Source organism: Trichogramma pretiosum, unplaced genomic scaffold, assembly GCF_000599845.2.
Source record: "Trichogramma pretiosum strain Unisexual culture from Peru unplaced genomic scaffold, Tpre_2.0 scaffold14, whole genome shotgun sequence".
Classification (NCBI taxonomy): domain Eukaryota; kingdom Metazoa; phylum Arthropoda; class Insecta; order Hymenoptera; family Trichogrammatidae; genus Trichogramma; species Trichogramma pretiosum.
Genome location: NW_019641706.1, coordinates 317,620 through 343,051, shown reverse-complemented (window position 1 = coordinate 343,051; position 25,432 = coordinate 317,620). Strand labels below are relative to the sequence as shown.

The window sequence follows — 25,432 nt, the reverse complement described above, 5'->3', positions numbered from 1 at the left end:
TGTACTAAAAGGTGCACCTAGCATAAAATCTTTTCGGATTGATAGAAATTTAAATAGAAAGAAGGAAAAAGCAAAGAGAGCAAAAGTTCGTTAAATAATGAATCAGTTCAACGGACTACGGACCTGCAGTAATAGTAAAAGTTCGAACAGAAGTAAATCAATTATATACAAGGACATTTTGAAAATGTCCGTTCAATTAGCTGGATGTATAACGAATAATCTTAATGACGAATACGAATAAATTTTCAAGCGTATTATCAAAAAATATTTGTAAAACGATAATAGTATGACGTTGAAATAAATAAACAACAAACTCGGAATTCACGCGTTAGAGTATTTAAAAGTGATACGCGTTGAGTACGACTGGACTGCGACGAGAATATTTTCCGTCCCTCTTCATGTGCGCAAAACGTTTGATATTTTGCAGAGTAGAAAAATCCCTTTGAAATCAATTCCACGCACTCTGTGCGTCACACACTCTCAATAACGCGCTCGTGATCCACTTTAATAAAATTTCTAACGTATCACCGTCGCAGAATTCAATACTTCATGCGTGCGCGCCCGTGTACGTGCGAGATTATGTACACATACGAATGCATTACTTGTACGCCCGACACCAACTTTAGGACGAAAAAAATATCTTTTACTCATATTCGCAAAGCCCTTTGAAACCAAAAACTCCCATATATGCATATGTGACGCATACGAGGCTCTTTTGTAAATATATAGCCCGACCGAGCATATCACGTAAAAAAGGCAAATTCAAATTAAATAATACTAAAATGTCCAGAGAGCCCGAAAGAGCTGACAGGGGTAAACTGATACACTTGATTACTCATTTTCCGCAGATGGTTTGCAGCAGGACGGTAGCGGCCGAGTATCGAAGCGAGCCAAGCCACTGGATCCGGAAGAGGATGACTACTACTACGAGGACGTCGTGGACGAGCGTAACAATCCAACAAACGAGGCGCCCGTAGTGCCGCCGGGATTTCTTAGTCCTTCGGTACGGGAGTACCTTGATCTCGGCAAGTCGATACCTGGTGAGTAAGCCAACACCTTTTGAAACGTTGATTCGCTTTAGTAGTGGTAAAAAAAAAAAATAAAACAGATATAGAACTGGCGAGCTGGCGAGAGCGCGTAAACCTTTGAAAAGTTTTCCAAAAAGTCCAGGAATGCCGAGCAATCATCTTGTGTTTTCAACGAGGATAAACTGGCGTGGGCTGTCGCGCAAACTATTTAGCCTCTTTTTTCTCTCTCTCTCTCTCTCTCTCTCTCTCTCTCTCTCTGCGCGCAGACAAGAGTTTCGCAAGCCTTTGTGTTCTTTAGTTAGTTCGATACTTCAACTCTCAACGCTGCTGCTGCTGCTGCTGCTACTACTCAACAAATCGATAGACTAGCGCCGCTGCTTATATTATAATTTAGCGTTCACAAGCTCATTCGAGTTTAAAATATTTGCTGCAAAACAATCCCCCTACCGCCACCCTTTGCTCACGAGCTGCTGCTGCTGCGCGCGTACCACTCGATGCGGCAAAGCAAAAAACTTTTTTTTAGAATCAACTAATGATACTAATTACATATATTAAAGTAAAAATTTTCTTGTTAGCTTAAAAGAGATGAAATATATATTTCACTTTAACAAAATGTCGAGATTCGGAGGGAAAAGCGAAGAATTTTTATAAAAGTTTCCTCGCTAGCGCGACGACACAAATTCCACGTGCATCGCTGCGAACGGATTTTACATTGAAACAACCAACTTCGTTTAACATTATAATGAACGCGCTCAAATAATATATGATAATTGAAATTAAGTTTGTCAACGGGAGCAGTATATACATGTATACCAGTAGATTCAACGAGAGAAACAAATTACGCAATGTTCATTAGCAACAAACATAGATATATAAAATGAACAAATTGCTTTGTATGATTCTGTACTTGCGAGAATGTGATTTATATAAGTGCGTATATCCAATGAGTATAGCAGTCTTTTTGGTAATAATGTAAAAAGGTGAAATTTTAAGGTGATCCAAAACGAAATTTCGATAATTTGACCTTTATAATGTATAATTAAAAATCCGATGAAATATATTTCAAACTAGTCTCAAACGAGCGCAACGCGTGTTTTGTTTTTTTTTCCTTTTGTTCTCCACAGTATCAAGATCGCGAGGGAGAAAAACATCATTCGAAGTCGTCTGTAGTGCGAAGGACACGTTGCCGTCGTGTCCTTGCCAGGTGCGGTGTACGGATCGTTCTAGGGTACTAGAGAGCAACAGCAGGAGGGAAGAGACAAACGCAGAGGAGAAAAGCAGAAAATAGCGATTCGATTGCGGTGAAAGCCAATATAACAATGACAACGCAAGGGAGGGACTCGCACGCGGACAACAACGAACGCGGGAGGGGGGGGGCGGCAAAGGGTTGTCGTGGGGAGGGATGTGCGAGCCGGGATTAAAACACTGGAAAATCGGTGCGCGACCATTTGTGTAAAGTGTTTTTGCTGCGCGTTGTCACAGTTGGATTCCTCTATAGTAATTAAATTAAAGTTAATAATTAACATTAATTATAAGACCAAATAGGTCGGGCGGTAAGCTCGGCTGGAAATTCGGTACAAGGGACATTCCAATTTGTCGTACTACGTGCAACTGACATGTGGCTCGTAATTGAGACTTGTACCTAAAAGATAATATTATTTTTTGCCTCCGAAATACGATATCTATTTTAATAAGCGAATGAATGTCAAAAGCTAGTCTTCCGCATATCGTAAGATGATAATGGTTCGGATAAATTGGTATTATTACACACATGATATTCTGAGTGCATATACATCACTGATGTGTACGTGACATTTAATGACGCACTATTAATACCCGAATCGACATGATGCGAGAGGACACGCGAATCGATCGATCAATCATTCAGTAATATTATGTACAACAAAGGAAAAATTTGACTCCACTTGACGCGTGCATGTAAAAGCTCGACGGAGGAATATCATAATAACGATACGACAGATATGCGTCAAAAACAAAAAGAAGAAAAAAAAACGGCAAAAAGGGTCGAGGGTTATAAAAGTCAAACTACCGTATATCGAATCCAAAAGACAGTGACGAGGATGACTTATCTCATCGACGTTACGTACGAAAGAAGAGATACGCAAACTTGCAGCAGCAGCACCAGCGCGACCCTACCCGAACAAAGAGCTCTCTATACATGTTCCTCTAGCTAGTGCACGAGAGCTAGAGCGAGATGACGACAGAAAGAAAGAAGAATGAGAGAGAGAGAGAGAGGGTGGGAGGGCGAGCGAGCGAGCGACGATAATGAAATATCCTGGGCGCGCGCTCGCTTTCGCTCTGCTAACTTTACGACGGTGCGGCTATGCCTCTGCCTGCCTGCTAGGAACATAAAACGGGACACTAAAACCCCGGGCAGAAAAATATACCTTGGATACGCATGAGGTGCTCGTAAATAGATAAGGGTCCGATCCCAACCCGTCCACGAGCTCTCTTTCCTTCGCTCTTGATTCGGGGCGTAGAATATATATACCGAGCGTCAGGGGGTAAGCAGTTGTAATTGTTCGACTGGATTGTAAGAATCTTTACCCCGCGCCCTGGCGAGTAACTACTAATTTTATGAAAAGTTAAAAAGAGGTAATACCGGCTGCGAGAGTAAAAAAAATAATTAGAACAATGAGAAAAAAATTTGTCTGGTAAAATCTTGACTGGAAATATAAATCTGGTAGTGGAGATATCGTCTTTATAAGGAGATACAATAATATAAATACTCGTTGTCATTTAATAAGCTTTTGGCGGGAAACAATATAAGCTACGGCAAAACATCTTTAACTCATCGTTTTTTTCTCTCTCTCTCTCTCTCTCTCTCTCTCTCTCTCTCTCTCTCTACTACACAATCACAAGCTTTAAGCTGCGTGTTGTCTCTCGTTCTTTTGAAATGAAAAAAAAAGTAACGGACGAAGTAAGTAGTATTCGAGAGTCGAGAAAACGTTAGAAGTAGTATACACGTAAAATCTGCAAAATATCGGTTAACGCACCTTTTGTTTTGCCCACGTACAAAACTGTAAAAGATGTCTTTTACCGGGCAGTGATTTATTTTTTTTCCTTTCCTTCGCGGTTCGTATAGCACTAGTGTCTATAACTTAAACAATCGGACGGGTGATGAATATACATCTATATCTATAGCACATCGACTACTGGTTCCTAAGTTGATTAAGAGATTCGTCCAAGTTATAATTGCTTGGAAAGCGCTTATCTCCCTCTCTCTCTCTCGCTCTCTATCTGTCTGTCTCTGTCTCTCTCTATACCCTCATTTATGCACCAATACTTTTCAAGATTTTTATCTTCTTCACGCTCTACACTCCGAGTGTTAAATGTCCGCTCAACTTTCTCTTTCTTTCTCTCTCTCTCTCTCTCTCTAGCTCCTCTCTTCCTTCGTTCTCGTTCACGGTAAAAGAATATTAAATATACTCCAACGCTATTCAGAATAACTTGCACTTCTTTTACTGTACTTGCAAGTTCCATTAAAGCCTTACTTGTGTTTTAATCATTTGAGTGATGATAATTTTTCACGCGTGCCTCTCCTTTTTTTTTCATTGATCATTTCTATGTGACGCTTACTCGCTCGCTCTCCAGCTCTGTCACCTTTCCGCTTTTTACCTCCCTGCTGCTGCTGCTGCTGCCGGCATATTATAATATATTGCACGGGCTGCGCGTTGTTTTAGAATAAAACGCAGAAATCACGTAAATTATTCGGGCGGAGGGAAAAAGAGACTCGTCGTCGTCGGGAGCTTCGGTCATCAAAGTTTTCTTTCAGTAGTAGTGGTATATGGCAGCAGTAGCAACCGACTGCCGAGTATTGATGGAAAATGCATCTTTAAAAAGGTATTAAAAGTATGTCGTCGTTTCTCCAAGTGGTATTAGTGCCGAAGAAAGCTCGCGCGCGCCGCTGCTCGCCCGGTTGCTGCGCGCTACTACTCTTGTCTGGCTACACTAATTTGACGATTTATTCGTGAAAGAGCGCCAATTGAAACTTGGTCAACTGCAGCATTTTACGGCTCAAAAGATTCAACTTGAGTAATTTCACCTCTTTTCTTCTTCTTGCTTATGATTTTTTTCTTAAATATCCCTTTTACTTTTTACACAATTGTTGATGTATAACTTTTTTTATTATTTTGTAGAATCAATCGCGAACATACGGATGCACACAGCATTTGCTTTAAAAGCAAAATACAAGCATGATGCTGTAGCTCTTTCAAAGTAGTGCTTCTCCATCTAATTATGAAAAAGCTCGGTTAAAGCACAAAAGATTTTGCAAATCTTTAATCCGTAATATATTTCTTAAGTTGGTCGACCAGATATAATATTTAAAAAAAAAAATCAACTTGCCTGCGAGAGCTGCTGAGAGGTATATCCGTTACTTGTCAGTTGCAAGCCTTTTCCTATTAACTTATATGAGGCATGAGCAAGAATCCGCTCTGTTCATCCCTTCGTTTACCGTAAAGAACGGCTACTTCTTTGTGATGTTTTGATAAATGAATGCGGATGGGTTTCTGCTTTTTGACGGAGTTATTATAATTACCTAATCTTGATGATACAACAGTTGCCAGCTTCAAGCTGCTTCGTACAAATACTGAAATGCCTGTTTCTCTCTGTATTCCTCCTTATTGTACGAAGTTCATATAAAACTCGTTTCTCGTGACCTTTTTTTTTACATTAATTTTACTTGACCATCCAAAGAATAGCATTTCCTTGACACATAGCCTTACGTTAGCACATCAACAGCAATTGAAATTCTTTACGAATGAAAAAGCTCGACTCAACCTTCTTGTCATCAAAGTTTGCCTTTGTACAGCTGAATAGTCGCATACATCTACTACGGGGTAAGGCAAAAAAAGCGAAGCATTTACCGCGAGGAGCATATGTGCCGAGTCCATTAATAGTCGTTCAACTCACTTACGACTCTACGTGATTATACAAATTCTCGAACAACTAGTAGTAGTAGTAGTAGTAGTAGTAGTAGTAGTAGTAGTAGTATATACACTCGCGTGGGCATACAAGCTCTCTCGATTCCTCTGAAAGAGGCGTCAGTAGCATCTCCCTCTTTCTCTCTTTCTCTCACTCTCTCTCTCTCTCTCTCACTTGCTTTTCCAGCTCTTGCGTTGGCAAATAATAAACGTACGAGAGTCTGCGTGAGGTTGCCTGTATGTATACGTGTATGGCTGAGCACAGTCACATAGAAACACGCAGTTTCCTTTAGTAGCCGTCGGAACAAGTTCGAAAACTGTGTCGTCGTTGTGTCTGAGTCGCTATCGTCTGTATCCTATCTTTCAGACCCTATCTTATTTCCTTTGCTTCTCTCTGCGTCTCTCGGTCTCTTTCTCTTTCTCTGTCGCTCTCTCTCTCTCTCTCTCTCTCTTGCTCTTTCTGGGTATACACCTTCACTTTTCCGCGTGCTTTATTACTATATACAGTGGAACAGCGACGACTCGAAGGTGAGAATGCTGTCTTCTCAATGAAATTCGCGCGTACGACCGGAGCTCATGTGTACTTCGTCGGTAGCGAGTTCAAAGTTGTTCAGACAGGTTATATTCCACTGGGACACGTACCTATGCTTCTGCATATATGCATTATGATTCACACACCAAATAACTTGAGATGCTGCTGCTGCTCTACCTTCTGCCAAGCTTCATATATACAAACATACGCACACGTGTACAGACAGTTTACGCGGTAGAGTCAGCCTCGAGACTTTCTCGTTGTATTTTTGCGGTGTGTGTTCGGGTGTTTATATGTATATTGTGTATATATATATATATATACAGGCGCAAACGTCACCCCGAAGTACTGCAATGTGCTTCTAGGGGACGACGGCGCATTGTCTTTGTTGTGCACATCGATAGTCTTTTACGCTGCTGTATATACGTTCGTTGCACATTCCAAGCCCAATGGCATGTGTATAAACGAAAGTGACGTAAATAAAATTATTTTGACAGATAAAAAAAGAGTTGAGCTTTGACATTATCAAGATTAAGAAGATAATTTAAACGTTGATGCGCGTTGTTATTTTCAAATTGTATAATACGATTAAAACTCTGCATATTAATAACATTGTAAAATGAAGGCGTTAACGTTTTTAGAAAGTATAAGGTAAAGACTCGGAGAACGATATTTGCATTGCAATTGACAGAAGTTTTTTTTTATTACAAAGTAATGCACAGGCGCGAAGAGACGCGTAGCAGTTTGTCATAAATTTTAGTACCCCAGCCAGGCAGGAGAGCTTTTATATAACGCTTTACTACTAATTTAAATTTTCTCAGCTTTATACAAGGTGATTTTTTTAATGAAATACTCGACTACATATTTTCAGTATCTCTTTCTCTCGCTACAGCAGCAGCAGCAGCGTTTCTTATTTTATCATCAGCAGCATCATCCGTGTTTTTATACTTTTTGTGTACGTGTATATGTACGACGGAGAGGAAAAAAGTGTGCGCGCGCAAAAATCTTTGAGCTTGATAAAATGCAACTTGTGTACAGCGAACCACGCAGCAGCAGCTGCCTTGTGCTAGAGCTCGAGTTGTACACAAAAAGATTACAAAACTCTTCTCGCAGGTATACAGGCAAACATCTCGGCGGCACGAGAGGCTGAGCCTAGCGCGCGACGATGAAATTCATCGATCTCACGACTCGTTGCCGAGCTATATACACGCTATATACAACGCACGGCGGCGGCACATCGCATTCTAACGCGAGAAGATGCTACGCGACAGCAGCAGCAGGGACACCTTAGATAATAATGAAGCACTTTCACTGCTGCGTGACGATGATCGTCGCCACCGCTATATATGCATAATATCGGCTCTCCCTCGAGTTATTTATGGGATGTACAGTGCGCGAGTTATGCACGCGTTCGACAAAAAAAAAATAAAAGTAAATGCACGCGCCATGATTTTAATCTTCATACATCTAATGCGTAACGAAATGATCAAATCATCAATTATTGCGGTATAATGCAACACACAGCCGAGCGGGAAGTGGGGAAGCGGCATCAGTGCGGCTGCATCTTACCGAGTAAAAACACGCAATCGAGGTTGGCGAGATTTAGCGCGCGTGCCCGAGAGCTCATAACATAAAGTACGAAGTCAATCGGCCAGTTCGGTGCGGCTATAGGCGGCTAAATTCTAATTCGTCTATTTGTTCTGACATGCTAGTACTGCTACTGCTAACGCTGCACATGTGTAGTACAGATAGGAGGAATTCGTGTGCGAGTATAGGGGGTTTGCGATTTCTCTCTCTCTCTCTCTCTCTCTCTCACTCTCTCAGTACAGTTTGCGCGAACGACTCTCTCGTTCTCTCTCTCTCTCTCTCACACACTATATATATATATATATATATATGTACGCAGTGAGAACGCTGCACATAGAGCTTCATTAACCCTTTGGTACGCCGAGACTGCGAGCAATTATCTCCTAACCGGTGCTGCGTATGTGTGTATGTATCCAGCAAAGAGATTTCTCTCTCTCTCACTCTCCATAGCTCGCTAATTCGGAACACTAGTGCTGCTGCTGCTGCCGCTGCTGCCGCTGCTACTGATACTCTACCTCATCTTCGTGTACGCGCGACTATATGTACACTTTGGAAGCACACGTGTATATACAAAGAAGGCAAAGCTTCACTCATTGTGAAACTAGTTAATTGTGTGTATCGAGCTTTTGAGGAATTTCTTGGATGTATAAATATTGGGTATTCGCTTATAGACGTACCACAGGAGAGGTACGATGATATGCCTACGCATATACGTGTAAACATGGGGCATTTATGTCTAAAGATTGTTCGCGAGTTCAGACATAGTATTACTGAAAAATGTATTCAACCGCATAGATATGCTGACCCGTTGTTAAATTATGTTACAGACGTGAGGAATAAGCGATTTAATGTTGCGTTGAATATTCTGCCCAAAACAATTTGATGATAGCAACAGTTTAGATTTTATGTAGTAGTAAATGCATGCATGAGTTGACAGATTGATGATTAAAATAAAACCGAACCAACTAGTTCTTGGCAGTCTCTTTATTCTGTAACTAATTCTTTTCTCTTTTTTCCCCCGCAGGTCGACCGGGCACGGATTATCCAGTACTGGGCAAAGTGCCTTACACCGAGTTCTACTGCGACGAGCAGGCTTACCCGGGCTTCTTCGCGGACGTCGAGACGCGCTGCCAAGCCTGGCACTATTGCGACATCGACGGGCGTCAAGCGACTTTCTTGTGTCCCAACGGCACGCAATTCAGCCAGGCCGTGTTCGTCTGCGACTGGTGGTTCAATGTGCGCTGTGAACTGAGTCCCAAACTTTACGCCATCAATAGCCGGCTCTATCAGCGGCCGACCGAAAGTCCTACGAGGCCGCATCGAATTATTACCAAGGAACTCGTGGAGAATATATTCGTTAAGAGAAAATGAACTCGGTTACATGAGCCCGCAAGAGAGATATATTGGCAAGATCCGTGCAAACTTTTTCCTCTCTCACTCTTACTTTTTCTTTCTCCCTTTTCTCCTGTTTCTATAACACCCTTTTTGATACCTTTAAACTTTCCGATATCAGTGATTTCTCGCTCACGAAGTAATTTTTCTACTAAAACGGAAGAGCTCATATTTTCGTCCGAAACGTCATCAACAGAGAAATCGTCTGTATGTATGAACTCCGAGACATTATCGGTGCTCATCGAACCTGATGGATGCGCAATGAAAAACACGTTTGATGGTTCAACTTGCGTGTGTCTCCCCGCGGGAAAGTATCACGTGCAAATGATAACTTCGAATCAAAGCTCGCATCTTTATCGCTTACTACCGTCTTTTGTGTCCGCGCAGCTATTTACGATGTCAGCGGCAATTTTTTTTTAGCGCGAAAAAAAAGATTATGAGAGGAAAAGAAAGAAACTTACGCATACATCTCAAATGCTTATAAAAAAAGAGGATTGTCGCATCGTTTTATGCCAAGGAGTTCATTGAGAGTTCCTGCAATAGTGGAAAATGAATAAAAAAAATTCATTCGTATAACAAATATATTTATAAGTAAGAGACTTTGAAACGACGACTTTTGTACTTTTTTGCGATAGACTTCGAGGAGAAGTTCGCTTCTTGACATTGACTTGTATTATAAAAACGCCATGACTTTGTAAACATCGATGTGCAAACTGTTATCTTCAAAAAATGAAATAGCCAGTAAACTCAATACTTAAAAAAAAAATGTTAGAATTTAATTAGAATTATGGCTTTTAGGTTTATAATATATTTTTCGAATCATATTTGAATGCCATCAGTACTTATAATTTAATATGAGTTCTTGAAAAACTTTGAATAGCAAGGACTGTGTGTGAAGCTTTAATTGTGACAATATATTGTGTAATTAAGATCTCCAATCTAAATTTTAGTGGTTTTAACTAAGCAGTCTTATAATTTTCAAAATATTTTAGAACTTTGCTAAAAAAAATACTAAAAAATTATACCTATGAATAAGTGAAAATGTATTTTCTCTAGTTATTGATAATTCATAATAAATAATCAAAATTTTGTATGCATCTAACAGATGAATTTTTGTACAGTACTAAATTTTAAAAATCAAAGAATTCATCGAAATAGCGGCAAAAATCACTCAATTGACAATAAAAAACATTAAAAAATAGGTATTCGTGGTGCTGAAAGAAGTGTTGTAGCAATATTTACTAAATCATGATCAAATATTCACAAAATATTAAATGTAATGAAACGTAAAAATTGTGTAAATAATATTAAGGGCTTTAATAAAAGTAAGTTTTCTTTTTTAAAATATTTAATGAACATACAGAAATGATATGGAGTTTCACACTGTATGTATTTACCACAAAAATTTGAATGAAGATAATAATTTCAAGATTACCTATTTTTTAGCAATAACTTCATATTTTCCAAATTAATAAATCAAATTTATTGTAATAGTAATAAAATGTTCGATAAATGATTAAAATTTGTACGAAGAAGTTGTACTATTGTTGAATTTATAAGCGTATTCTAAATTTTTTTATTAACTATAATTACGTTTTTAATAAAATAAATGTGTAATCATTACGTGCATGAAATCATAAAGAATTGTTTTTTTATTGAACCTTGAGTAAACTATTGGAAAAATATTTAAAATTGCAGAATCAAGTGTGGAAAAACTTTCGTCAGCCAAGAAAGTCTAATAGCGTGAAAAACCGCTGTTCTTTATAAAAATGACAAAGTTTTTGGAAAAAGTAAGTGTTCACATTTGAAGCCACGTACAACAGAGCTCGTATATACTATATATATTCGCTCAGAGCTTGAGATGACAGTCTAATTTCTTTCTCTCACCCTCTCCATTCGTTTATATTGTATACTGGTGGCAGTGTGCTCGCTGCTTTTCGCCCAAAATTTCGCAATGGAAACTTGTCAAAACAGCAAGTTTGCAAGCACACACAGTAGAGCAGCAACAGCAGCAGCAGTAGAATCCACCACCGAAACCGGTAATCAGCTAGCGATCATACCGAGCTTATAATACATACACCCAAGAGCAAATGTGAGCGTATAAGCACGTATATAGACTCTCTCTCTCTCTCTCTCGTTTCTCAAGGTATGAAATTCAATTTTGGCCAATCATTTTTCACCATACAGAACTTCCTAGGTGAGGCAGAATTTCCTCGATGTATGACGTATACACTTGTTGTTGTTCATGTTGTTGAACTACAAAAGTACAAGTATAGAATTAAACTCGAAAAGCTAACCAGTGAGCACGCCGCAGTATTGCTGAATGATGCGATGTTTAAACACGATATATTTGCCATTCCCATAGTGAATTGACTTTTGGTCATGATAGGTATCAAAATTATTACACGTAACTACAATTACAAACAGAACCACGGTTTTTATTTTCAGCGCAAAAATCCAAGTGTTTTCCTCAGTCACGTAAAATATAACTCGATTCAACAGTGTGTATACCTGGATGCAGTCAAGGAGGTACAATCAGGGGGGACAAGTTTGCCTAAATTCAGGATTACCTTTGTATAGAGACACGTACACATTCAAGATTTTCCGTGATATATACACGTGTGCGTAGAGAGTAGTTATCGCCAGCGCCACCCGCGCTTGCTCGCTCGCTCTCCCCTTCTGTCATAATAATGCAATGCGTATCACGTAGTCGTTCGTTGTCGTCGCTAAAGTCCATAGTTCCTCAATTTCAAGGAAGAGAAGAGTAGCGGCAGCAGCGACGAGTAGAGCTAACGTGTGCAGCTTTATAGACCATGTCATAGGTTATATAATACAACATAAAGCCATGGTGCATATAAAACAATGGAGCTAGCTGACAGAGAGATTCGAGTCAAAATTTTCATATATAATCTCCCCTGAGAGAAGGTCGTCGTCGTCGTCGTCGTCGTCGTCGTTGTCGTTGACTCGTGGGTGACGCGGCGTGGCGTGGCGGGCGCAAGCTCGTACTCGATATCATATCAGAATTATATATGACACGAGCAAGAGAGGAGGATATTGGAATATATACGAGAGAGTTCAGCTGGGCGGAACGCAAGCGCGGATTTAATTGCCGGACTTGCTCGTTTAAAGGCACCGATGCAAATGAGTCGTAAAATGCTCTCTTCGTCTCGTATATGTCTACGCGCGGGGGTACTTTTACGAGCTTGCGAGTAGTGAACCAACCAGCGGCCGCGGCAGCCCTCTCTCTCTCTCTCTCGCTTGCTTTTGCTTGCTCTCCTTCAAGTCGCTCAAAACGATAAACCTCTTTCTTTATCGAGCTTTCGAGGTTATGTGCACCTGCATCACCGACTATATATACCACGCGCACAGACTATAGTACCACTACTATCGCGCATAATAACCCCGAAGAGATGGCGCGCTACGGCAAAAAATCATTTTAGAGGTTATGCGATGCCATAGCCCGGCCGTAGCGGCTCGACGCGGGGGTATTGAAAAGGGATATATGCGACACGCGCTCTCCTTTATGGAATGCGCGTAGGTATTCGCGGTTTATTATAACGGGCCCGTTTAAGAGTATTTTGAGGTTACGTGAGTTTGAATTTAAGAGCGAATTTAGCCCGCGAGGCTAGACACTAGCAAACATGTTAAATGTTTAATGTTGTTACTTTGTTTATGGGCTCGCGAAATGAGATGGCCGCAAATTTCATGAAATTTCCAATTTCCATATCTCGCATTGTTCTTAAAACACAACGAGCTTGTCACGATTTAAAATGAAGCAATTTACGTTATTAATAAAACAAAAAATAAGATTTTTATGTGTTAGAGTTAGATCACCTTTTATAAGAAAAATGAGTTTTAATATGTAAAGCTTATGGATGCCACGGGAAATCGGTTAGCAACTTTAGTGCGTGTTTATGAGTTCTTTTTACTTTGGTATTTATAAAAAAATCATTTGATGGGTGACACTTTTTGAAAACATTATGCGAATTTTTATAAAAAAGGAATCAGTTTCTAAATGAGGAAATAAATTTATAAAAAAAACTTTTATTATTATAAATTCTATTTGCGATAAAAAGTTTGCATTCATTTTGCTATTTATTATTCAGGAAATGCGAAATACTTTCAGCTCATATGTATTCTTGGAGAAAAAGATAAACTATGTGTAAAAGATACGCAACTCCATTTGTCAACCATATGCACTTGTCAGGACGTCGGACTGATTCGTCATTCTATTACCGATGCGCGACCCTCTTCTAATGGTCGTAAATATTCTCCGGTGCGCCATTCGTTACTCTAATCTATCTCTATTTTGCTTCGTGTGTGCGTGAAGTGAAAAGCTAAAGGGTGTGTGTGTGTACGACTGACAGTACAAAAATAATACGGAAAAAAGTACATCGACGCAGATTGATCCTTCGGTTGAGGGGGATTTCCGCAAATCGCAGAAATTTAATTACCTCAGGATATGGAATTATAGATGGAACCGACTGCAGTGAATTTTTCCCATGAATACATTTGAGTCGAATTTTTAAAGAACTTGGAAGCCGTCGCACGATGTGGAGCGTGCAGGATGCAAAAAAGTGAATGCCTTAAAATACGTAACATTATACGCATCGTTGTAAAGTGGGATATCAACTTGGCGGCGCAATAGTCGACTTCTATTAATACGTATTACTTGGCAACTGTTTTTTTCTGATTTTTGTGTATTGAATGGTTCATTGTTTTATGTTTCTTTATTACATATGATCACAAATTGGTAGAAATTCTCAACATTTAATGCCAACAGTTTATGCTTTTTCTTCAAAACTTTTTATAAATATTATTAAAACATTTTAATTGATTATTTTTTGTTCATTGGCCCATTATTTATATTGAACATTTCCAGAAGGTTCCAGGAGGTCTGAACCAGGAGTTCAGATAAGACTTTTGAACAGTTTTTTGGATAAGATGTGAGCTCATATGTTCAGGTACTGAATACGATGATTCATAAAGTCAATCGTTGATTTAATTCAAAAAATTTTTCTATTAAAGCTTTGAATTCTAAATTTTCATTGACTCAAGTTCATTAGACATTTTTTTACAAGTTAGAAGCGAGTAAAGCAGAGTTCTTTTTTTTTCACTTGGTATTTTTCTTTTAATTAAAAATGCGCGAACAGCCACCAACGAACCAACAATAAGAGCAACGTAACATTACGTTCACATCCAGCATTTCAAAAAAAAATTTTGCTCGTTACATTTCTCTCTAGCTCGTACAACCACCAGCACACGAGCGCGCGCCCAAGCGGGTAGACGCAAGAACACGCATATACACTCGCATATATGAATCACGCACATGTAAAGCCTGGAATATTTTTTTTAAATGCTCTCACTTCAACACAAGCACCCTACATTATTTTCCTCGAGGCGAAAAAACTTCCTTTGATTTTCCCTCTCGCTCGCCTACTCTCAGTTCTCTCGTTTAATTTCATTTCGCGTTTTATTTTTTAATTCGTATATATGGCTATGTGTGTGCGCGTGCGTGTGCGTGGACGCGCGGATATTTCGCACGCACACGCGGCTGAGCAAGAGAAAGAGGAAATCGTTCACATGTTAATTTTCAATGAACCGTCAGTGACGCGCTCTACCCCGAGGCTGCTTTTGCTACATGAAGCTGGGCTCGATATATATCTATGTATGTAAATTCGAGCCGAACTATGGATAAAATTGAATGAGATGACAGTTTTCGTCCTCTTTTATAAAATTGCCTTCGATACATTACCATATGGAATGGCTCGGAGCTGGCCACCTATCGCTACTACGATAGAATAATTGGTGTTTTATTCATTTGCCATATCCGATCTTTGCAGTGAAAGCAGTAAGAACAAATTGTCGGTGTGTTTATTTTTACGTTTGGTTGTGAACGATGCTTGCTGCGCTAAGCCCATGGCGCCAACCTTAAAACTATGATTGAAAGCATGGATCGCGATCAGAATTCTGTGATTAACAATCCCACGTTTACGTATACATTTAAGCAAAGCCTTTCTAATTTGTGAAACAATTTTTGTTTCCCCGCGCGCGAGCTTTTATTTTAAGCCGATTCATACCCAAAAACACACATTCTCGGGCGTGAATATAGATACCGGCAGCAAAAATCGGCTTAAATCCGTCGAAAAACGAATTATTGCTCGTCCATGGAAGGAACAATGCCTCGCGCGTCCGAAACAATATACCTAAATAACGTTGTCTACTGATAAATGACACCATTGTCCAAAAAATGTATCGAATGACGCTTAATCTTGAAAATTAATAATAAACTTTTTGACGAGTGAAAGTATTTATAACAATTTTTTTAAAAGACAAATATTCGAATTATCACATTTTTTTATTTATTTATTTATCCAATATTTACAGCGAGTTTAATTATAATATGAGAAATATTTTTTTGGTAATGCGTAACGCTTCATTAAATAGATATATGCTACGCGTATCAAATATTCTCACGAGTGTACATTTTCAGTGGTGGATTCGTGAAAATCTTGCACAAACGCATATTTCCATTTTACTAATTTTTTTGTTCACAATTACCAAGCAACTCATAGCTAAAAACTGTTTTTGAAACTAGAATGCCTTTGATTGAAAAACATGCATGAACTTTAATTACATTTTGGCAAACGTTCAATCCTTAATTGAATATACAAAATGATCACTTATTTACAATAATGATTACTCCACTTTATTATACTGAAAAAATTATTTGCTAATTTCGCTCAATTAAAAATGCATAGCGTGTGCAAAATGGGAGCATATGTATAATGTACGATATTTGGAATTAACCTGCAGTGAAATATTCATATGAAAACATTTTTAGACGATCAGTAAATAAATAAACCGACCTGCATCGCACATAACAAATAACGTGAAATAATTTTTCAATTATGTTGAAGAGAAGGCAATTTCCCGACTAAGCACTTTACATTAGAAGTTTCGAATTTGCTGACCGTACACAAAACAACGGGTAACTATTGACGATTGTTAGTTGAAAATATTTAATGTAAACAGTATAATGAAGTTTGGGGGGTTGAGTAAACTACCGTTACAAGCTATAAAGTAAATATACTGTTGGAATAAAAACTTGTTAATCTTAGCACAGCTCGTTAATAACATGTCTAAGACATTTTTAATAAATGGCTTTTCTATGAGTTCCACTTCCTAATAAGATCGCACGTTAAATACCTTGCAATTTATCTGCCACTTATAAAGCTTTGTGATAACTTATTTAGACTTTTCTCAAGACACTTGTGAGCTCTACCTAAAAGGTTGCGCTTTTCTCCGCGGGCGTCGAGTTTTTCCCCTTATTAATACACTTGAGGAATATACAGTGGAAAAACTAAACTAATGGAGGCTGTATATTAAAGAAAAAACATTACTGGAGATGAATTGTTTGATGATACATGGAGCTTTTTGGTTTGTTAAATTATATTGCGTTTGGTGTTGTTAAAACATAGGAAAGTTATCAGAGCAGATAATCAAGACAACATCTGTTAGGTGGATAAAATTTATATCTCGTTAAGAAAGAAGTTAAGTATCCTCTAGAGGTAGAGCATGCACTGCTTAGCATGAAGGATTCTCCACCCCCTGATGGAGCTTATTCAATAACTAGCATAGCTTCATAAGCCGAAGTTACGCCACGCTCACGGATGTATCCCTTGACACGGATTTGCGAATGGTAGATTTGCTCTTGAACATGAATTAAAGAAATTTTGATTTTAGGAGTTCTTACCTATCGTGGATTGACCTTTGAAAATTTTAACTATAATATAGCATTTTTATTCAAGATGTATACCAAACATTTATGCTCTGATAAATAGTTGCCTTTTAATAAACATTATTGAAATTTTTATAAAAGTTAAACTTTAAAACCTTCAGATATCTTATCTCGATACTTTCTTATAAAAAGCAAAAAATTAAGTGTAAATAGCGTGACGTAGGGGAGCCTCGTTCAGTTCAATGCACTTGATAATTAGAAAAGTCGTTGAAAGTATTAATTATACAATATCTAAAACTCGTCGCTTACGAAAATTTTCTTTGTCATTTTGAAATATTCTTTCATCCAGCCACTCGTCCACGTAACGGTCCAGCTGGAGTGCAATAAAATTATCAAGTTTTCGGAGCCTCTCGTTTTTTTGCGCGAAAAAGTCAAACCCGCCAACGGATAAACGTGGGATTATTAATTTCATGCGGCGCGCGTGCGCACCTCTATACATATGTATATATTCTTTGACAGCCACAAAAGCAGCAACGCTGCGAAACAGTTTTCTATGCTGCCTTAACAAGTCAATTCAGCGTTGAGTGTGATGGCCAACGATAAGAGCCCCTCCGAACGAAAGCTGCGTGCGACTCTGTGCGTGTGTCCGAGCGCGCTCGCGTTAAACCATGTATGTGTGTATGGTCCGCTCGCAGTTAAGCGAAAGTAAAATTGATGAATTTCCTTTTCTAAAATTCATATTCTAATACTCTTCTGGTCCTTTAACCCTCCTCTCTGGCTCTCGTAATTTTCGCGCACAAAAATTCACACGTGTTTGAGCTCATATGTTTATTCAAACAAGCGCGCAGCCTTAATGTATGCACGCATGAATGCTTGTATTCGAAAATATTTATGCAGCTTGATCACGGACTTAAGATAATGCATTTACAAGCGTAAGCTTACACTTGCGAAAACTTTAATATGAAACGCGCACTGACTCGTCGCATTACTTTCGAAAATGTGGATTTTTCTCTTGCGTGGCTTGTGCCTTTGAATTTTTGAAAATTGAATTATTGCACACCAATAATTTGAAAGTATATTTGAAAGTATACTTCCGTACGGTGCATATGGAGTGCATTATTGTATAAAAAGTACATTTTAATTTAGCTTCTTAGCTACATGTTTTAGGAGTAGATCGCGTAATCGATACAACATTACAATGGAGTACGAGCATGTAGGAAGTGTCAAAATTCAGTTCAACGTATTTGCGTTTTAAATATTGACGAGCAGAGGATTTTCAACCGAAAAGAGGATTAGATAAAGCTGGTTTAAGAAAGGTCAATTTCTTTCTCTCAAGGCGTGTAAGTGTTAGATTAAAACCAAATTGTTACTAGGAAGAAACATTAAATTTAGTTAAATAGTATCAATCTATTTTTTAAAATCTATTTGAAAAAGTTCAGATAAAAGTTATTACGAATAAATTTTAAAATAGACACAAAAATTATTATGCTATTAGAAGAATTATAAAGACGATCTAAATTTGTATTTGATACTTAAATATGGCATTATCATTTGCTTATTACGTTCGAAGTTCTTTTTACGACGAGGTTTTAGATACGGAAACAGTTCTAAAAAAATAATTATAGGAATTGATCAATTTCATCGCTTTTTTCTAGCCCAAATAAATAGCCTATAGGCACGTATGAGAACTGAAATTGACTGAAAAAAAAAAAAATTGGTGAAACAATACCGTATACACATCAAGAAATGATATAGACATTTTACTCCTGAGCAAAACAAAATTACGGTAAAAGACAAACTAATCGAAAAAATATATACAGTGCACGCAGAAAGAGAACATAAAATAAACCCAGCATGAGAAATTCTCATGTTATATGTAGCAAATTAATAAAACGATAAATCACTCTATTGTACTGGTTTTTATTGTAATATGAACGAACGGTTCAACGAGAAAATCGTTGAAAATCAATAAATGTCACAAATGAACGTAATTTTATACCCTTGTAACAATATTAAATTGACCAAACGCGAAAATTGAATTATTTCAACAGAATCATTACGACAGAATGCGTGTATTAAAAAAAAACTGAATAATCCAAATAACAATGCAAATGATCTGCACAATGAAACACAATCACAGAAGAGTTAACCACCTATAAAGGAAACCAATGGGTATTACGGCATATCTCTCAGTTTACATGTTTGTGCCGGTACACATCGATATATCTATGTAAACGAGCACGTCAGTCATCTCGAAATTCTGCGTGCCATCGCATTATCGGGTGTCATGAGTGGACAACGGGATAGTTTAGAGGGTTGAGCAGCTACGTTTATGTCTGCGCGATGTATATATGCGTGTGTGTGTGTATGCAACAGCATGATATATACAGTCCGCGCGCATACTCGCCCCCGCAAGGTATATAACGATCGACGCAGACCAGCACATATTTGCAGGGCATGCAGCAGCAACAGCAGCATCGATGTCATACAAGCTGGAAAATTTACCCTGGACTATATTACATTTTGACGGGCAAAATGTCCATCTTGAAACCGAGTGCACGATTTTGTATACTTAGCGCACGTGGAATTTTGAAAATACAGGGCATGTTACAATTTCCGAGCGGAAATATTATTGACAGGTCAAATTGTTGTAATTCATGCGCGCGCGCGATAACATCGATATTGCGTAGAACCGAAAAATCATTCACGGAACAGCTGCGTGAACTCATTGGCACGATGTACGTTAATTAAATTCGCGTCGTGGAGCGTGAATTTCGTCCTGCACATCCGCATACATACGCAGAGTAGTAGTAGTAGTAGCTTCGGGCAGCTGTGCTGGATCACGAGTGTACGACAACGACGACGAAAACAAGAAGGATGATACGAGGATACGAGGATGCGAAGATGCGCGAGCGCGTACATGTGAGCGAGCGAGAGATCAGTCGAATCCTCGAACGCGAGAAGATCCTTTGAGGATCGAATGCGTGCCTACGAGAGCTCTAGGGCGATTAGTTATGCATAAGCGTTGCTCGGTTCTATCTCTATCTCTCTCTCTCTCTCTCTCTCTCTCTCTTCTTCTCTATACTGTTGTTACTGCTATATGTGTGTATCGGCTTTGCACATTATGCGCGATGTTAACCAGGATGTAGAAACGTATCATCGCTTAGTTTGCTGCTTTGGCCGTCTGTGTGAGCGAGTCTGCTTCGTATCAACTTGGAGAATCCGGGATGAACGTGTAAGCACATTGACAATGTAAAAATGAGATAACCGCGATTTAAGCTTATATACCTCAACCCGGATTTCTCGTCACGATCTTTACATATACCCAACGACGGGTGCGCGAGATATCGAGAATTCGATCGAGCGCATTCGAGAAATCGTAACACACTACAGTCCGTGGAACCAGGAAGTTCAAGATTGAACTCGAAATTGTCAATCCATCGGCATCGTCCAACACTTTGGCAATATATTCCATTTCATTGCGCCATTTCGCGAAAAAAAACTTGCGGAGCTCAAAAAGAGCTTACACTTTAAATAAATGAAAAATATCAATTGAACCGTCAGGGTATGAATTTTGCCCGCGCCGCACCACGCCGTATAATGCCACAATGGAAAAACATAAAAACCTCTCTACATGTATGGCGAGCGCGTGCGAGCGATAAAAGTTTACGGCATCGACTTTCACACTCTACGCCTAGAGGTGGAAAAAAAATCATCTGTGTGGAGGCCTAATCTCTTTCACGCAGTCGCGAGAGCTATTGTATGCGCGCGCGCGCGCGAGTAGTGTGTGCCCTGGCTATATACGCGAGACGCCAGAGCAGCAGCAGCAGCTATAACGTGGGGGGTCAATTTGCATCTCTTGCGTGTGTGTCGAAGTGTATGCCGCGCTGCGTGTGTATATGTGCTCTGGCAGCACGGCACAGAGTGCGCAGTACAGAAACGTTTATCGGCTTTTCTCCTTTTCCCGTTGCGTAAATCGCTTTACAGATCACGATAATGAGGAACTACTACTACTACTACTACTACTACTACTACCACTCTCTCGCGGATACATATAATGCGCGCGATATTTTTTGCGCGCGCGGGCCTGCGTGCTCTCTTTTCATCTCTCGATCGCACATGCTGCTGCCGCTGCTGCTGTCGGCCTCTCATCGCTCAGTGATGTGTGAGCGCAGTATATATTACGAGAGGGGATTTCAATCACTGGATGCACGCGGACCTTTTTACAACGATATTTATGGTTATATACATGTGCGATGGCTAATGAATTGCAAATGTATTATAGCTGCTGCTGCTCCTTTTGCAGAGAAATTAATTATTTATTAAACGGATAGGCTTTTAACGGCCATGGCGCAGCAGCTTCATGCAGACGGTCATTTTAAATTCGTAAAGGTTCAGCAGCAGCAGCAGCAGCAGCAGCAGCAGCAACGTATGTGTACACACGCGCGGCATATGGGCGAATCGATTATGAGGTACTATTATAATTAACCCGTTATCGCGATTAAGAACTAGGGATTTTGCGATTATACACGTACACAGCGGCATTGGCTCTTAATGTTTACCTCGTCAAACTGAATTAATCGGTACTTTTCATAAGTCAAATCACCATTAAATTACTGCCTAATTACAGCCGCACTGAAAATTACATAATACCGTTTCGTTTATTATATAGCTCCATGATCTAATAATAATGCGAAAGCCGCGGATTGGCACGGTCGCGTTTCTTTTTCAAATCTTCACTGTCTGATGAAAATATATTTTAACCGAGAGAATAGGTTAACATTTTATTTTGCTTGGTGAGAGTAATAATCGCGAGAATAAAGAACTAATAAGAACTAAAGTGTATTTTTATCGTTCGTAATGAAATAGCTAGACGATTGAAATTAGCTGGAAATGTATTTTTCCATGTGAATATATAAAAATTCAAGGCGATTGGTTCCAATTGGCGAAATATGCGGTCGAAGACGTGCTAGTGAGCGTTCGTTTATTGAATAAAAATAACGGCTCGGCGAACTAAACCGAAAAGTTTGTCATCTATAGAAATAATTTCAATTCGGGAAATTCTGCAATAGGACACATATTTCATGTATTAACATAGTTTTTCCATTTACAACAATTTTTTCCTGAACACACTACGTTTGGATACACTATAGTATTTTGAAATGAAGCCCTTGACTCAAATTCTCAAAATTTTTCCACACATTGATTTTCAATGGCGGAGAAAGTACGAAAGTACGAGATTTTTCGTCAAATTCAGCCAAAAAAAATCGAAAATTTGCATTTTTATGAATGAAAATAATTTTAAAGCATATACTAATTTATACGGTTGGATTCGTCACAAAAAATCCTAAATTTTGGTAGTGTCAAAAATTTTCGAAGATTTTTTCTGTTCATTTTTAAACGTTGCAAAGTCGATTTTTGGATTTGTAAGCGAAAAAAAAATCAAAAAAGTACATTTTTATCGATGAAAACGAAGTCGTAGAGCAAAACTGACTACGACATTCGATTCTACAGACAAAAATACGTAAGAAAATGTATTGTCGATATTATTTTTACTCTCGAAACACAGTTTGAAATAAATTGAATGGTTGACCGATTTTGCTCCTATTTTGGACCACGTTTTTAAACTTCAAAAATCGATCGACACCGGTTCCCGACACTTTTTTTAGGTTCTGAACCCGGCTTTCTTTTCGTAAAGACTTGAACTTTCAGAATCGCCATGACGTATGCGCGATTTTGAACATTTTTGCAAAAGTGAACCACCCTAATGAGGAGTAATGCTTTAAAAAATTGTAATATTTTAAAAAAGGTATTCAAAACTGCCAATCGTCGGAAAATATTTTTTTACATACTGGGTATCATACACGACATTTTTGCTTAATAAATAAATATTTTGTTATTTGAATAAATAACTTCGTTTGAGAGCATAGCAAAAAAAATGTTATCCACATGCAGATAATTTTATTTAATAAATTACTTTTAATACCCAAGAGGAACTCTTTCAAAAATTTCATTATAAAAAAATAATTTTCAAAAAAAAATCACTTACAATTAGAAGTAGAAATCAGCTGAACGCACTTGGAATAAAGTCGAAGGGCTAATTTTTCATAGTTATATAGATACAGCACGGTCATTTGGAGATCTGGAGAGTGTACACGCGCACGCGGGGCAATGCAATCCCTGGCACGTACGCGTACGCCGGGTCACACGCTGATTTGGCATACAAGTGGAAAATGTCAAAATCTCATGGCCCGCTTGCCGTAAGCTTTGATTGCTTGATTGATTGCTCTTGTTTGTTTATTTATCGATGCAATTTCATGTGCAACAAGATTTTATTGTGTAACTCCGCCGCGTACATGTACGTGGGACGCGAATTCCCATAGCGAGTGTGTGTGTGTGTGTACTGTGTATGGATACGATTCAGTCATTACGTAGAAACGAATACCCGATATCTGATACTGTTGTTTATGCTTTACGCTCGCTGCCTAGGAAATTTTGTAATTATTTTGAATTTCGCGTTACGTTCGTTCGACTTTTTGACAATTAGTCACTAGAGGCTGCATAAGTCTTCCAGAATTGAGCTATTAAAAATCGTATGAGAACTGTTAATGGTCGTTTAAGCCTGGCAAGGACAATAAAGTTACCTTTCACTCCTTGGATATATAACAAGAGCCGCGAAATGCCGTGAAAAGTTACACCTGCTTGGCATACTTGATTTTTCGAGTTTATATGTCCGTGAGATGGCGACTGCATTGTCGTGTATAAACGCACGATACGGGCATATGCTGTGCAGACAAAGTGGCTATACTTTTATAAACTGCAATTATCTAAGTTTATGCGGGCCTATTATTGAGCCACACTCTGGACATTACAGCTGGAGCAATTTTTTTATACACTTAAAATCAAACGCCATAAAACTAAAGCTTTGAAAAAAATTCAAAAAATAAATGTGTTGTTTTTGTATGTACATTATTTATATTTGAAGTTTCATGAATACTACAGAATAGAGGAAGGACTTGTAGTTAAAAATATCTATCATTTCACCACGAACCCCTGCAGTCGTGAGTGAGTAGGTACGATAATGCGATGGTGTGCTCCCGACGCGCAACATAGTTTACAATATTTATAAAATATAAATGCTCGCCTCTGTGTGTGCGCGGCAGACCTTATATATTATATTTCGATGGTTGAGTACGTCTTCTCCGTATATATATGTATGTATTTTGTATGTTGATCAATCGGCTTTGTATTGCCGTTATAGTTGTTTGCTCTAATCGGCTTGTGATTATCAACGCTAAGCCTCTTTCTTCTTGATGCGAGCACGTTCGCAGTCTAAATACAGGTACCTAGTGTGCTACTGTTGCTGCTAGCAGTAACGCTGGTGGTGGTGGTACTGTGCTCTATGCTAGTATAGTGGCGCGTTGCTCTTGGTGGGTAACCTCCTCCCTGTGAATATGTGTGGTGTGTGTGGAGAAAAAAAATTACGCACTGTTTCCCTCTGTGTGTAATCCTGGCTGGATTCTCATCTAGTCGAGGCAGCGGCGGAGGAACCGATTTATCGGACAAACTGTATACAATATAAACCTTTGCTCGGGCGTAAGTGATTTCATCGGTGAGACGTGTCTTTTATACAAGATTGCACGAGGAAAACTCGACGGTACACATTTGAAGTGTATGCAGCAGTGTACACAATATGTCCACGACTTAATCGAGAGTAGGACGTACGTTAAATTGTAATAGTAAGAAAATTTAAAACCGCAGTAAATTATAAAAAAAAAAAAAAAACAGCATTGAAAGGCTGGCCATGGTCTGTTTCGACCTTAAAATCTTATTTTCTCCTTTCTTTTTTTTGAGAGGTGCGGTGCCTTTCGGAATACAAAAAGATTCGATGAAAGTGTGTGTAGCATGTGTATCAGGACGTACGCGCGCGAAACTCTTTTTTTACGACTTATAAGAGAATGGAAAGTACGACCTTTAATGTTGCATGCGATATTCTAATTTGTTTTTTTCCATAAGCTGCAAGAATGCGAAGGCTTTTATAATCGATATCCAGACTGAACCATAATTATGCGTGAAGTCATACGCTTCCGTTTCAGTATGAATAAATAATAAACTATATGCACTAGCATCAATTTTTTTACGCACGTCACTCGAGAGGTGACTGTTTCTATTGACGCGCGTAAGCAAGCATGTAGTCGTAATATCT

At 38.8% G+C, this 25,432-nt stretch overlaps 2 protein-coding genes across 2 annotated transcripts in view; one reads left to right on the top strand and one right to left on the bottom strand.

The window, feature by feature from the left end:
* The window catches only part of LOC106657108 (RING finger protein 17-like), a 155,086-nt gene that overhangs the window by 66,882 nt on the left and 62,772 nt on the right, over positions 1-25,432 (bottom strand). The window lies entirely within an intron of this gene.
* On the top strand, positions 98-9,740 carry LOC106656793. Its single transcript, XM_014377944.2, has 3 exons — positions 98-152; positions 849-1,040; positions 9,118-9,740. Exons 1-3 carry the CDS (start codon positions 98-100, stop codon positions 9,462-9,464), a joined length of 594 nt encoding a protein of 197 aa, XP_014233430.1. The 3' UTR covers positions 9,465-9,740.

Bases quoted from the DNA above. Each gene is read 5' to 3' on its own strand.
- LOC106656793 (XM_014377944.2), top strand. From the start codon at position 98: ATGAATCAGTTCAACGGACTACGGACCTGCAGTAATAGTAAAAGTTCG. The intron at 153-848 runs GTAAATCAATTA...CATTTTCCGCAG, and splicing joins TAGTAAAAGTTCGAACAGAA to ATGGTTTGCAGCAGGACGGT. The intron at 1,041-9,117 runs GTGAGTAAGCCA...TTTCCCCCGCAG, and splicing joins TCTCGGCAAGTCGATACCTG to GTCGACCGGGCACGGATTAT.